Source organism: Cydia pomonella, chromosome 21 (genome assembly GCF_033807575.1).
Source record: "Cydia pomonella isolate Wapato2018A chromosome 21, ilCydPomo1, whole genome shotgun sequence".
Taxonomy (NCBI): Eukaryota; Metazoa; Arthropoda; class Insecta; order Lepidoptera; family Tortricidae; genus Cydia; species Cydia pomonella.
The window spans coordinates 15,345,723-15,360,310 of NC_084723.1; the positions used below are offsets into that span (position 1 = coordinate 15,345,723).

General features: G+C 38.0%; 2 protein-coding genes across 2 annotated transcripts; both read right to left on the reverse strand.

The window, feature by feature from the left end:
• Positions 1-600: 600 nt before the first annotated feature.
• Positions 601-3,775, reverse strand: LOC133529752 (cytochrome P450 6B1-like). The gene is made up of 2 exons (XM_061867550.1): positions 2,376-3,775; positions 601-985 (listed from the first exon to the last, which is right to left on the reverse strand). The coding sequence occupies exons 1-2, from the start codon at positions 3,709-3,711 to the stop codon at positions 819-821; spliced, it is 1,503 nt and encodes a 500-aa protein (XP_061723534.1). The 5' UTR covers positions 3,712-3,775; the 3' UTR covers positions 601-818.
• Positions 3,776-9,603: 5,828 nt separating this feature from the next.
• Positions 9,604-13,740, reverse strand: LOC133529848 (mucin-21-like). The gene is made up of 2 exons (XM_061867656.1): positions 13,299-13,740; positions 9,604-12,267 (listed from the first exon to the last, which is right to left on the reverse strand). Exons 1-2 carry the CDS (start codon positions 13,299-13,301, stop codon positions 11,593-11,595), a joined length of 678 nt encoding a protein of 225 aa, XP_061723640.1. The 5' UTR covers positions 13,302-13,740; the 3' UTR covers positions 9,604-11,592.
• Between the last annotated feature and the right edge of the window lie 848 nt (positions 13,741-14,588).

The window sequence follows — 14,588 nt, forward strand, 5'->3', positions numbered from 1 at the left end:
GTCAAATCAAAATCCTTTGTATCTAAGATATGTTCTAAATTTGAATGTAGTTAAAATATCTTCTACCGATTAACGTAAAGTAAAAATTACGATTCAACTACAGATGATGGTTTGTTAATATAAGCAATTAGCTTAGGTATCGTTTTTGAACATATTATGGAAGGGAAGTAGATAAAGTAACTTATTAGATTAGAACACATATATTAAATAGCCTATGTACTTAATCTAATTCAATTTGTTTATTATTTTTAAGACAACAGTGATCTCATTTTTGTTAGTATTACATATAAAATTAAATTAAATTAAAAACTATGTTAAAACTAATAAGTTATGTTGGACTTAAGTAAATTAATTAATTAATTAAAGCTAACATTATTGGGCATTACTGATACGGCCCGATTCGAAGATTGAAACACGTTTATGATCTTTAAAAGATCGGTAACTAAACGACACGTCAAAATTTCGATTCTGCTGTGATCCCAATAAGATCTATCTACGATATTTCAAACGTCAAAGAGACATTGGTTGCCCGAATCGAGCTGCTTCTGTCATTTATACGTCATACACACGATATCTACATGAGAACTTATCTAAACCAGTAGGGCTAAGATGGTCGGCTCTTTATCATTTGTCACCATGCCTATCACGTTCTAACAAGTATGTAAGCACGAAAGTGACGGGCATAGTGGCAAGTGATAAAAATGGAACCATGCTGCCACCGCTGAACTTATCGTTATCGTATCTCTTTCTTCGAATCGGGCCGTAACTCCACCTAACAAAGTTCAGTTTGATGAGCAGTTTGAGACAGCATTTAATAACTAACTTCTTCTAACAAAGTTCAGTTTGATCCCACCCTCCGGGTATAAGACCAGCCTTGTAGGAGAGAATTCGCAGAAGCTCTTAGTGTTAGAGGAGCGCGCCACGCGGAAGCGAGACAGCAGCTTGGCGAGACACACCCTGGACTGGACGATGGCGAATCGCATACCTAGAATAAAAAAAAAAAAATTAACACTATGATTTTAGAATACAGGAGTTTCATCTATCAAAATTTGAATTCTTGAAGTACTTTTTTTTCTAACCCTTCGGTCGTGTTTAATTTAATACAATTTAATTTAATTCTGTGTGTCTGGTATTCATTTTCGTTGCTAAAAATTGTTATACAAATACTACGCGCTATTTCAGCGCTCTATTTTCTTTGTATAGCAATTTTCGTATACGTTTTAAAATGAGAGCATAACTGAATGTATGGCAGCGGCATTTTGGCGGTGGGTTGGTATGACTTTTAAACCGTGAAAATAGTTTAACATAAAAACGAGACGTAATTTTGCACGCTTTATATAAAAGACATTAAATAAATATATTAATGCAGGTGTCTGCATGTGTCTGCATTATAAATATATGTGTGCACAAGTGTTTCATGTTATAAAAACAGGTCGTTCCAACTCCATAATATGGTAATATCATTGTCATAAGTACGAGTAGGTATGTATATGCTACCGTAAAACCCGTAATTAGTGATAACGTATTTTTCTAGTTTTGAATTTTGAAAGAACTAGTTTTCAGTGTCGCCTTGGTGAAAACTACTCTTTCAGTCAAAATTAAATAGTTTTCACCCCACAAGTGGCTAGGTGAAAATGATTTTTCACAAATTATTCAAAATTATTTTTTTACTAATTATAGAAGATTAACCAACCCGAGTCGTACCAATGAGTTTTTCGGAACTTATGTACGAAATATTATTTGATATTTACCAGTCGCTTTTCGGTGATGGAAAACATCGTGAGGAAACCGGACTAATCCCAATAAGGCCTTGTTTACCCTCTGGGTTGGAAGGTCAGGTGGCAGTCGCTTTCGTATAAACTAGTGCAGGGGATTTGGCAGACCACGTCGGCGATGGCGAGACGAGCTAGACTCATTTTCAAAAGAATGGCCGAAGACTGCTCAAAACCGGGAGTAATGGAAAAAGCGGGGGTAGGTCTTTGCCCAACAGTGGGGCACAACAGGCTCTCAGTAATAATAATAATAGTCTCGACCAATACCTAGAGAGACTCTCGCTGTGTGGCTGAATCAAGGGTCTTGGACACGGCGCGGATAGTCCGGCGGTTTCTGTCTCTACGGCCCTGACCACCGGCAGCTTGGACCCTGCCCCGACACCCTAGGTTAGGTTTTTTACAGTGTTTATTTGTGATTTTTATATTTTACTTTTATATCCATATTATTTACAACGATTTTTTAATAGTCATCCTAAGAAGAAAGAGAAATATAGGAAATAATAATTATTCAAAATTAATGTTTTGTCAATACACCTCTACGCGCATTTTTTCTTCAAATAAGTGGCTGTTGCCTAAGTTGTTATAATATAAAATAAAAGATACCTATGCAATGTCGCGGTCCCAATCCAAACGGCATATATGCGCATGAGTGTCTCTTTGCCACGTTCTCCGTAGAAAATCTCTCAGGATCAAATACCTCAGGGTTAGGGTAGTATTTCTCATCAAAATGAATTCCATGCACGGGTACTATCACTATCTGCCCTTTCTTTATCGTAAGATCAGTCTCAGGCACCCTGTAGTCCATTTGAGCACATCTTTTTAATTTATCTATTATCGGATACATTCTAAGCGTCTCATCAAATACTTTTCCCATATACGTTAACTCAGATATAGCTTCTAATGATAAGTCTCCGTTATATTTTTTTAAGACTGCATCTAGTTCTTCAATTACTTTGTCTTGAATGTCTTGGTTTAAAGCTAGCTGGTATAGAAGGAAACCCATTGTAGAAGCACTAGTTTCATATCCCGCTGCGTAGAAAACAAAGGACTGTGCTGAAATTACGCTATCATTCATATCCAGGATTAAATTATCGTCGTTTTTCGTTCGACATTGAATCTCTTTCTGTCTTAGAGCCAAAATCAAGTCCATAAAGTCGTTTCTTTCTGTAGGCTTACCTTGTCTTTGGCTGATGATTATTTTTGTTAAATCGAAGAAGAATTCTTTAACTTCTTTAGGGAACTTAGATCCACCCATTTTTTTAAGTATACCAGGGTACAACATGTCTAAAATGGAACTGGAATTGACTGTGAAAATCTTCTTGTCTATTCTTTTTAGCGTGTCCGCTAGTTGACCGTATGTGTCCATGTCTAAACCAAAGGCGCAAGCTGCTATCGTCGCTTGCGTGTATTTTTGTACTAAAGAATGCACTTCATGTTCGGTATTATCTTTAGTAATCAAGTCTACATACTCCACAAATTTTTCCGCTCGCTCATCGATCAGATGCAGCATATTTTTCAGCTTCCCTGATGTGAAAAGTGGAGTAAATCTAGACCTCAGCACTCTCCAAGTGTCACCGTCAGCGTGGAATAGATTAGCACCCATATCTTTCTCCCCAAACTTAATTCCTCTATCGGCAAACATGTCAAAATCTTTTATTAAAACATGCTTCGCTATTTCTAAATCTCTAATCAGAATGGCTGGTGTTTTCATCAAATATATACCAACGATTTTTTCTTCAGGGAAATCTTCATAAAACTTTTTATATAGCAAACCAACGGGCAGTTTTCTCAGAGCAGATTCTTTTAAATTTCCGAAAAATGGTATCGGGTGTGGTCCAGCAATATTTTTTTTTCTCCAGTAGTCAAGTTTATTGGTGAAGTGTCGGTATAGGAAATATACTAAAGTAATTAAAAATAAAGGAACGTAGAGAAGCGGCATCTTTTCTTCGGATATGACTTATGCAGTATACAGTCTAGTTGATTATGAATCAATTTAACCTACAAGTCTATAGGTAATAATAATTAACAGAAGTAAGCAAGCTGCAAGACGTGCATATGTACCGACAGCAAATAAAACTGAATTATGGTTATAATATTGGAAGCTAAATTTGACCCACTTTCCGATAAGTCGAAAAATACAGTCAGCGATAAAAGCATGTACCAAAAATTTAATCTTTAGAATATGACATATATTTCGGTTTATAATGTATTTATCTATAAATATGCATGTCGACGCCTAGTACCAATACCAAGCTTTGCTTAGTTGGGACAAGATCGATCTGTAATATTTTCCCCAATTATTTGTTGTTTGTTTGTTTATATGAATCCATAGCCAAAAACATCGTGTAAGTTTTCATAATATTTTGCTGTCGTTACTGAAAAGAATTAATTACCTACAATAATGTTAACACAAGTGGCATACAGATATAAATCAACAATTTCAGTATGTCTTCAGTAGGGAATGCAATCCCGATCCCGCGGGATCCCGATCTCGCGAGATCCCGTGTAATTTTTCGGGATCAATCCCGACGCATAATATGACGGGATCCCGTTTGGGATTGACGGGATTGGGCGGCAGTCGTCAGCGATGATACACACGTATTATATCGTAAAGAACCGAACTAAGCAGAGATTAATACGGCAGTATTAAACAAAGATGACTTGCCTCTTTCAATGATTGCAGAAGATTTGAATTTACGTGCTACTGCTGTACAAACTAATATGTCACTTAAAGAGAACAAACTCTGCGAGCATCTAAAAGTCCCTTTACACGTGTATCCACGAGCTTAGACAGATTAGAGTCTGTCATAAAAAAGGAAATGGATTTATTTGAGTGTGGAGGAACAAGTGGGAGATTTTTGCAGTTTGCATATAATTGCTTCGACACGCTGTTGCCAACCAGTGTTGAGTCGGAGAGGGCATTCTCAGCAGCTGGCTTTTTAAGAAGTCACTTTCAAAATCACTTGTAATACTCTCTAATTCCTTGTTGTTTTGATTCTTATTACAGTTATACTTATTGTTTTGATTACCTTTGTTAATTTCCAAGGAAAACTGATGATGATTTGGTTAATAATATTAAAGAATAAAGGTTTTTGTTTTCTGTCTATTAATACGTTATTTTAATTAACGTCACCATCACAAACATACCGTTATTATCGTTTTAATTCATTCAAATTTTACTTTTTTTTTAATCTACTCGGGATCCCGAAAATTCCGGGATCCCGCGGGATTGATATTTCTAATCCCGCGGGATCTCGAATTTGCAATCCCGAGTCGGGATTGCATTCACTAGTCTTCAGACAAACAAACTTGAGTGAAAAATAAGTGTTTGACGTCAATGGCTCTTGTTAGTCATCGTTCCAAAATATCACATGCTCGTGTTCCTATTTCTTTATAGCTGGCCTAACTGGGAGACCAAGATTTGTCCGAAAAACATAATAAAAGCTCAAAAAAACCGGAGAAGTGCGAGTCGACTCGCCCAACGAGGGTTCCGTACTTTTTAGTATTTGTTGCTATAGCGGCGACAAAAATATGTCTCCTATCACGGTTCATGAGATGCAGCCTAGCGACAGAAAGACAGATGGACGGACAGCGGAGTCTTAGTAATAGGGTTCCGTTGTACCCTTTGGGTACGGATCGATTTTTCGGCCCCCAAAACTCCCATAGTTATAGCAAATTTCATCGAAATTGTTAGAGCCGTTTCCGAGATCATGACAAGAATTGTCGTTTAAAGGTATTAGTTTTGTTATAAATTATTTCATTTTTTTATACCATGACGGTGGTAAATAAGCATACGGCCCGCCTGATGGTGAGCAGTCACCGTAGCCTAACGTTAAATTAAAACCCGCGCAATCGCCAAGCCTTCCGTCGCAAGTTTCGCGCGGCGCGCCATATCTTTCGTTTCTTTCTAATTTCTTGGCTTTACACCCCCTCTTAACATGTCGAGCACTGAGGACGATTACCTTATTTAGCGTTAAAATCGGAAAGTTCAAACTACCAACGTTTGTACTATGGGTTTATTTTTCCCCAAAAATGACAGATATTAGACCCCCACCAAACAAATGCCGAGAGAGGTCAAAATAATGAGTACTGTCTCGAGGCAGACGAAGATGTAATTAACTCTTTAAACTCCTATATGAAGCTGTTAGCGGTTCAGATTGCCTCGGGTGATGGTGTTATTATTTCAACTCAATCATAACGCACGGCAAAGCTAATAACTGTTTGTACACTCTACTACCCTCATACGATCCAGCCCGCGTAGCCAACATAAGAATTCAAAACTCAATTGAATAAATTTGTACTATTTGTGCCTACAGGGAAGTAACGTTGCTATTATAATGCGCCGACTTCTGGCCGAAGGGTGTCGTGTTTCGGAGGTTCCGGGGCAAACTGCCGATACCGACACGAGAGCAGCCGATTCAACGGAGCCACGCCGTTTTGTCGCCTAAATAGTGCTTAGTTGTAATGTTATAAAATGTATATGTATGTTAGTCTGTAAGGTATTTGACAACACTCTAAAAAATTCAATCTACAAAATTTTAAACATCTCATTAAATCCCCAAACCTGGTCCCAGGCTACTCTGCCTATCAAATATGGCGGGCTGGGCATCCGCTCCACGGGGGACCTGGCTCTCCCTGCTTTTCTCTCATCTGTCCATAGCACCGTCAACCTCATCAGTGATATTCTTAATGTCATCAATCCCACTGATGTGGTAGTGGTGGGCTTGGCAGAGGCAGAGTCTACATGGGGAGCCAGATTTCCCGGCGAGAGCCCACCTACAGAAAAAACTAGCCAAGCTGCCTGGGACTCGGTAAATATAAAATCGGTCCACACAACACTTTTGAACGACAGTTGTAACCCCAGCGAGCGCGCTCGATTATTGGCTGTATCTGAGCCAGAGTCAGGGCACTGGTTACACGCTTTGACGTCGCGGAACATAGGATCTCTTTTAGACCCGGCCGCACTGCGTGTAGCCGTATGCCTCAGGCTCGGGCTAAAGATCTGCGAACCGCACCCCTGCTGCCGCTGCGGAGGCCCAGTCGAAGCCCTCGGACGCCATGGACTATACTGTCAGTCAAGTGCGGGCCGAAATTTCAGGCACGCGGCGCTCAATGATTTGATCCGCAGAGCTCTCGGCACAGTCTATATACCGGCAACCCTCGAACCAGTTGGCTTGTCAGCGGCGGACGGGAAAAGACCCGATGGATGCTCGCTTGTACCTTGGTTTTTGGGGCGGCCCTTGGCATGGGATGTGACCTGCGTGGATACATTGGCTCCGTCCCACGTCCAGGGCTCGTCCCGAAAACCGGGGACGGCTGCAGAAGACGCCCAACTTAACAAGTGCCGCAAATATGTATTTTTTAAAAACAATTACATATTTGCGGCACTTGCAGTTGAAACCTTTGGGCCGTGGTCATCGGACACCAAACAAGTCGTGAAAGAAATTTCTCACAAACTTGTGTGGGTGTCCGGCGACCTTCGTGCGGGGGAATACTTCGCTCAGCGGCTAAGTCTGGCAATTCAACGGGGAAATGCAGCAAGCGTTCTGGGGACGATGCCCCAGGCAACTCTAATGTAATTCAATTTAATGTACCTAATCTTGACGTGTAATTAATAAAGAATAAATAAATAAACACGTCAATTGAAGGAAACAATATTATTATATGCAAGAAAATTTGGAAAAAAAAGGTATTTGTAATATGGGCCTCACTGCCTGAGTCAAATAAAAATATATATATGTATATTAACCATAGCTATGCCAGCGACAAAGTGGGACTTTTGCCGGTTTCGGTCACAAATTAGGAGCGGAAAACAGATATCATACAAATTTTTATATGCTTATAATAATTAAAAATTCGATAAAAATCAAACATGTTGTTGATATACAACGAATTGTGTCAAAATATTTTGAATATCGACATTATATCCAGAGGAAAATGGGTTCTACGTTTGTATGAGGTGATTTCGCGCGGGAACTCCACTTTCGTCTTAAGGGTCTAATAGCTCACGTGACAAATGTCATTCAGGCCAGATTTATTAGCGTCGAAAATATACCGATATGTCAGGATTTTTAGGGTAATGTTTTGAGCTTTTATTAAGATATTCTATTTTATCATGTGACAACACTATGCGGCTTAAAGCCGTAACAGACAGGCGTACAGGACCGCGACCTTGGTCCGGTCAGCATATGTCATTCTCGCTCCTCACTTATAGCTGCGTCCTTAACAGACACGTACATCGGACCACCTTTCAATCGATCGAACAGGCCTCGGACCGGACCAAGATTGTGGTCGGTACGCCTGTCTGTTACGGCTTTTATGAATGTGAACGGTCAGTTCTACTCTAACATATAAAACAAATCTGTACACCTAATTAACATACACCGAGCCGTCAGTCTCAACAGGCGTTGACTCGCCCGTATAATTGAAAGCCTCCAAGCGACCACTACACGTTTACTGCCACCGCACACCTTTTAAAATCTTGTTACAATGCATTAAGACCTATTTTAAAACGCTTTCTAAATTTACAAGCGTAAATAAAAGTAGTAATTTTTGAAGATGCCACCAAATCTAATGCAGTTGCTGAAATTTGTGTTATCTCGTAAGTCAAAGGCTGTAAAGATATTGTTTGAATGTGTTTTGGTTTAGTGATTGCGTTAGTAGGGTGGTGGTATATGACAAGACTATACGTATCCCGCGGCGCTGCCTGTTAGACAGAGACAATGTCTTTACTTAAGTGTGTATATGGTTTTAATGAGAATTGTATTTTACTTGTATGTTTGAGTTTAATAACTACATTTGTAAAGTTAACAACAGAAGTATTCGAATTGATGGGAAGACAATTATATTGTTAAGAATTATTGCAAATTGCATATGGCTGCTGCAGACTGTCAGCCCGATTCGAACTTTAAGATACGTCAAATATTAGATCTAGATACGATACGGATCGGATATGTCAGTGTCAAAAGTGACATTTCCTAAGAACCAGCTCAGACCTTGGTGTCCTTGTCTTTTGGCTGTTCCTCATGTGCGTACAGTTTCCTATAGAATTTCCGCAGGTCTTCGAACCCTCAGGACGATTAACGCGTTCCTGACATCAGCTCCTGACTGTAATGTGTTTGCTAACAGATGGGTGAATGTGTGTCGTGAATTTTTAAATACTGTGAGATGACGGATGAATGATAGTGTATTTCTCAATGTTTACCGTATTGTTTGACATAAAATTGTATACATTTTAAATCACTTGACATTTTTATTCTTCTTTTTACTTTTTATTGTATTATTTGCATGACTTAATAAAAAAAATAAAAAAGCATTTATTTCGGACAAGATATCCATATACAAAACAATTAAAATATTTTTATATAAATTAATTAAATTAAAAATACGAATTCAGTTAAATTAACATTATTAAGTACATTAAATTAAAATTATCAATTAAATTAAATTACTTAATGACTTTTAAAATTACTATACAATAAAAAAAAAACATGATTAAATTTGCCCGCGCTTCGGTTTGTATATAGTAATAATAAATAAATAATTAAATCGCGCCGTGTATATATGGACATAAAGTAAGTAATCAAATTAAGTAAATCAAAAAAACTCCCAAGGCTTTATACATGATATGTAAATGCGTCGAATATAATTAAAACTACAATCAAAATTCTATAAGGACCTAATTATTAAATTAGCAAATTATTTTCTCTTTAGTTCGCATGACTCAAATGTTGGCAATACGGGAAAAAACATTAGTAACATGACTCACTTGGGACGGCCATAACATGACTCTGATAAATATATTAATTAATAAATATGTATTTTCATTTCAGTACATGGCATAACAATCTGGGGATACTGCACTGATAAACATAACGTATTCATTGTCCAAAAGCGCTGCATTCGAGCCATATTTTCAGTTCATCCTAGAGATTCATGCCGTCCATATTTTATAAAACATAGCATTCTTACTTTTCCCAGTCTCTATATTTATGAAGTTTCTGTTTTCGTTCACAAATATAAATACCTATTCACGGATAATAACCCATTGGATTGCCGCGTAACCAAACCTAAATACAGACACAGATTACCTAAGCCATATGTAAACTTGTCACTCACTGCAAAAAATGCCTATATTATGTGTATCACAATTTATAACAAGTTACCTGATCGTTTTAAGGATATGGATCTCAAACTGTTCAAGTCAAACACAAAAATGTGGCTTATAGAAAAATGTTTTTATTGTGTTAATGATTATTTAAGTGACTCATAAGTATTGATATTCTTTAGATAAATATGTAAATACCTATATATGATGCAAATGTATGTACACCTGAAAAGGTAAAGTCTCAGTGTAACGGAATGTGTAATTGTATATTCGACCTGCAATGTAACCTGATTCTTATATACAATAAATAACTTTGAACTTTGAACTTTATGTATTTTCACAGTAAGCGTATAATAATGTACAACTTGATGTATAGTTTCAGAGGTAGTTGACCCCTGCAAACACATCTCTATGCAGGGGGGTCAGTTATCTCTGTACCTGTACTGTACACCCATAAATTGCTTTTTCCCTTCACCTATTCGGAAAAGAGCTTTTTCTTCCCTACTAGGAGGGATCGAAGTGGAACTTTCTGTTCTAGGACACTTTTTTTTTAAACTTTTTTTTTAGTAATTTTAATAACAAAACTTTCGTGAGACACGTACATATTAAATATGTTACAACGGGTCACTCACGTATTTTAAGTCGATAACGCTCGACATGTTTCACTCCGTCCTGAGGAGTGTCGTCAGGAGCTTGCGTTGACGGACCGGACGCAGACTGCGGAACGTAGTGAAACATGTCGAGCGTTTTCGACTTAAAATACGTGAGTGACCCGTTGTAACATATTTAATACTTTTTGTTTAGCGTAAATAATATTATTTCTACCGTGGGCTTTAACACTTGAATTGAATTCCTCACTACGCTCAGGTTTCTATTTTTGAATAAGACTAAAGACTATGGATTCAATAATAATAATTCTTCGCTTCGTATAAATATAAGTACATATGTCATTAATACTCCCTTGTGACACACTACTACACAATCTCTACCTGCGCAGTTTGTGTATGTGAAACATATTAAAATTATTAAAATACCATTAGGTTTCTTATGTTTTAATACAATAATTAAAAAATTGACATAAATTGTGTCGTTCGACGGGTAAAGGTACCTTATGGCGGTCGGTGCTTACGACGCGTAGCACCGCATTAGTATTGAAGCGTCGTTAATAACAGCGTAAGCGCACACCGCCATAGGGTAATTTTACCGCGGAACGTCACAATTAAACATTTTACCATTACACACGATTTACACAGGTTTCCATATTTTAAGTACGCCATGTTGCTTACGCCATGTTGGTTAGTGATGTCACTTTTCATTATCAGTACCGATTATCCGTGAAAAATAACAGCGCACTTGCATCAAAATGTTCACAAAAGTTGTCTAGAATACAACTCATTGCGTATAAAAAAGGGGAGAACAATCTATACATTAGAAATTTGATTCTGTTTTTGATCCTCATTTTGATCCTGAGTTGGGTTTTGATTTTGATCCTGAGTTGGGTTTTGATTTTGATCCTGAGTCAGATTTTGAGGGTGACTCAAATTGTAACTTTCCTCCCCAAATCGTGGTCCTCTGATTCGCGAGCAAAATGCTCTTACTCTGACAAAAGAATGGCTCCGAAAAATGGGTTTTCTATATGCTATTATCAAAACAATTGCAGCTAATCCTAAAATAACCCCTATGATTGCGAATGCCACCCACACTGGCATAGGTTTAGCTGGACTGGTAGTGGCAGAGGCGGTGACGACGGTATTTGGTTTTATAGTTGATCCCTTCATGGTGTTCACGATCACGATACTGGGTTTTGCATTTGTTTTTGATCCCGTCGTTGTAGTCACTATATCGGGTTTTGTAGTTGGGATTGATACCTTCGTAACGATGTCGGGTATTGTGGTCGGGTTTGATCCCTTTGTAGTAATCACTATATCGGGTTTTGTAGTCGGGTTTTGGTCCCTGCATTGTTACCGCTTTTGTGGTCGAGCTTGATCCTTCCGTAGTAGGCGTGACATTTGGTTTTATTATCGGGATGTACCCGGCTGAAGTTATAATTGCGTTTGTAGCAGTTGTCGCGGCACTAGATGGCGTGGTAGACTTTGATCCGTCATCACTTGTTAGGAGACTAGACATTGTAGTGAAGTCTGATCCCCCCAAAGTACTAGATGTCGAGTCGTCGATAGTCGAGTATAATCCCTCCCCAGTCGTCTCACTAGATGTTATAGTTGATTTTGACCCCTCATCGATAGTCGAGGCACTAGATGATGAAGGTAATGTCGATCCCTCCACAATAGGGGTGGTAGGGTTTGATGCTTTAACTCCGTTGAGGATCTGAGCGGTGACCGATCCCAGAATACATATGGAGATGGCTACATTCAGCAAGATTTTGAGGGCCTGGAAATTGAAGGAACGAGTAAATAGATATTCTTAGAAGTCTGAAGGACTTATAGAGAATGATTTTGTAATGTCTGACCATACTCTGATAGATGAATATTTTAGAGGATGGACGATCATTGTTTTCACTTTCATCATTGGACGATGATCATTTTTTTTTATACAATTTAAATGAAAATCGATATTCTATATATACGATATCGGATAATCTTCTTCCTCGCGTTGTCCCGGCATTTTGCCACGGCTCATGGGAGCCTGGGTGTCCGCTTGACAACTAATCCCAAGATGTGGCGTAGGCACTAGTTTTTACGAAAGCGACTGCCATCTGACTTCCAACCCAGAGGATAAACTAGGCCTTGTTGGGATTAGTCCGGTTTCCTCACGATGTTTTCCTTCACCGAAAAGCGACTGGTAATATCAAATGATATTTCGTACATAAATTCCGAAAAACTCATTGGTACGAGCCGGGGTTTGAACACCTTTGAACCCGCGACCTACGGATTGCAAGTCGCACGCTCTTACCGCTAGGCCACCAGCGCTTCAAACGGATAATATTTACAAATTAATGAATTTCGCTTTATATAATGTGTTCCGATTGAAAGTACATATTTTGTTTGTTTTTTCTGATTTAGTATGGTTCATTTTAATTTTTTGTCTACTATTATAGAACTCGTTAAAATTGTCAACCCCATTTTGAAACTTTTTATAGGGAACTCTAAAACAACATATAAACAATAATTATATTAGATAATTAGAGAATGCCTTAAGGCATTAAGACTTCTATTTGCTCTATTTTATTTGTATAGGTAACAATTGTTAGCAACGTATACTAGTCTCATACATAGATATATGTTACGTAAAAGTTCATGTCAACATTCATGTCATTTTAGCATGTTATGTCGTTTTTAAATGACAGCATTACTTCGGTCTGCTGCATTTGGCGGCGGGATCGTGTGACCATAGAGATAATACTTAATAAGGATTTAGATTTTGCCTCTACACAGTTTATTTTAGACGTTAAATATACTTACCATTGTTTTCGTCCACTGTGCACAGATAAAGTAATTATTTACTTGTACTATTTTACTTAAATGTATTTTATTAACGACTAATGACACAGGACAATGTAAAATGTCGATTGAGCAGGATAAAGCTTACAGCTCGTTATATTCACTCCTGAATTTAATAACCACTATTTACTGTTAGGAAAATAAATTGCGTTACTCAGTATTAAAATGACGCAAAATAACTTGAATTCATATCAGTAATATCAGTAATATTGTTGTTCATTAAAATAAACCACAAAATATAAAAGGAAATACCAGTGTAATATTTTATAATGTGATTATTTCCTCGACTGTGTAATGGTTACGTCCATGCATTTGTCACTAAAAAGCAATACGTGTCCTCATAGGTCCTACTCCTACTTGGTCGATTACCAGGACGAGATTTGCTTATATCTTTATACGAATAACCTCTCAAAGCGTCCTTAATGGCAAGCGACAAAGTGGGACTTTTGGCTTGGAAACGAAACATACATATATGTATCAAGCTGTAGTACAGTCAGCATGAAATAGTGGCAGTCAAAGTCGCCAGATATATTACGACATATTTGGCCACTTTGATCGCATCTATAAATTCTATGGTAATTTGTAGTGCTATATCTTATCTTTGACGCATACGTCACACCTAACGCAGGTGGGGGTAGACACGTTTACTCACCGGGCGTTGACAGGAGTGGTGGTGCGTGTTGGAGTCAAGTCCCGCAGTAACTGTAATCCTAAACTTACAATTACCATGATGCGACACTTGGAAGATTTAACAACCATATTAACGGCACCAATCATGGAACTTTAAGTGAAAATTTAGAGTGTTTGGGATGTTTGTAGTATTTTTGCTTCAGTCATGGAATGTATGACGCCATTCATTTTCAAAGTAACAAAAACAATGAAAAAGTAAACTTACGCAGCTCTTCGACTCTTGTTTTATGGTAAAATGTTACCAGCGATTAAAAACTGATGGTAAATACTTATTTTACGGGATCTGTCTATACTATTCCGTTACTGGTGCCTGTTCTATTGTAGGGTGTTTACAATAGATTACGCCTTGTCTGTAATTTTCTATACAAAACAGTCTACTGATTTTTGCGGGGGGCACGTCAAATGTATGGCTATTAGTACGTAACCTATTACAAATAGCCCATGTCAGATAAACGTCAGTCCATACAATACAAGACATATGACCATTGGCCGAGGTTTTCGACAGAGGGGTCAGCTCTTAATGGCGACTCCAGTTGATGCGACACACCATGGTTACCATAG

Coding starts and splice junctions, on each gene's coding strand:
- LOC133529752 (XM_061867550.1), bottom strand. CDS start 3,711: ATGCCGCTTCTCTACGTTCCTTTATTTTTAATTACTTTAGTATATTTC. Junction 986..2,375: donor GGGACCGCGACATTGCATAG/GTATCTTTTATT, acceptor TTTTTATTCTAG/GTATGCGATTCGCCATCGTC.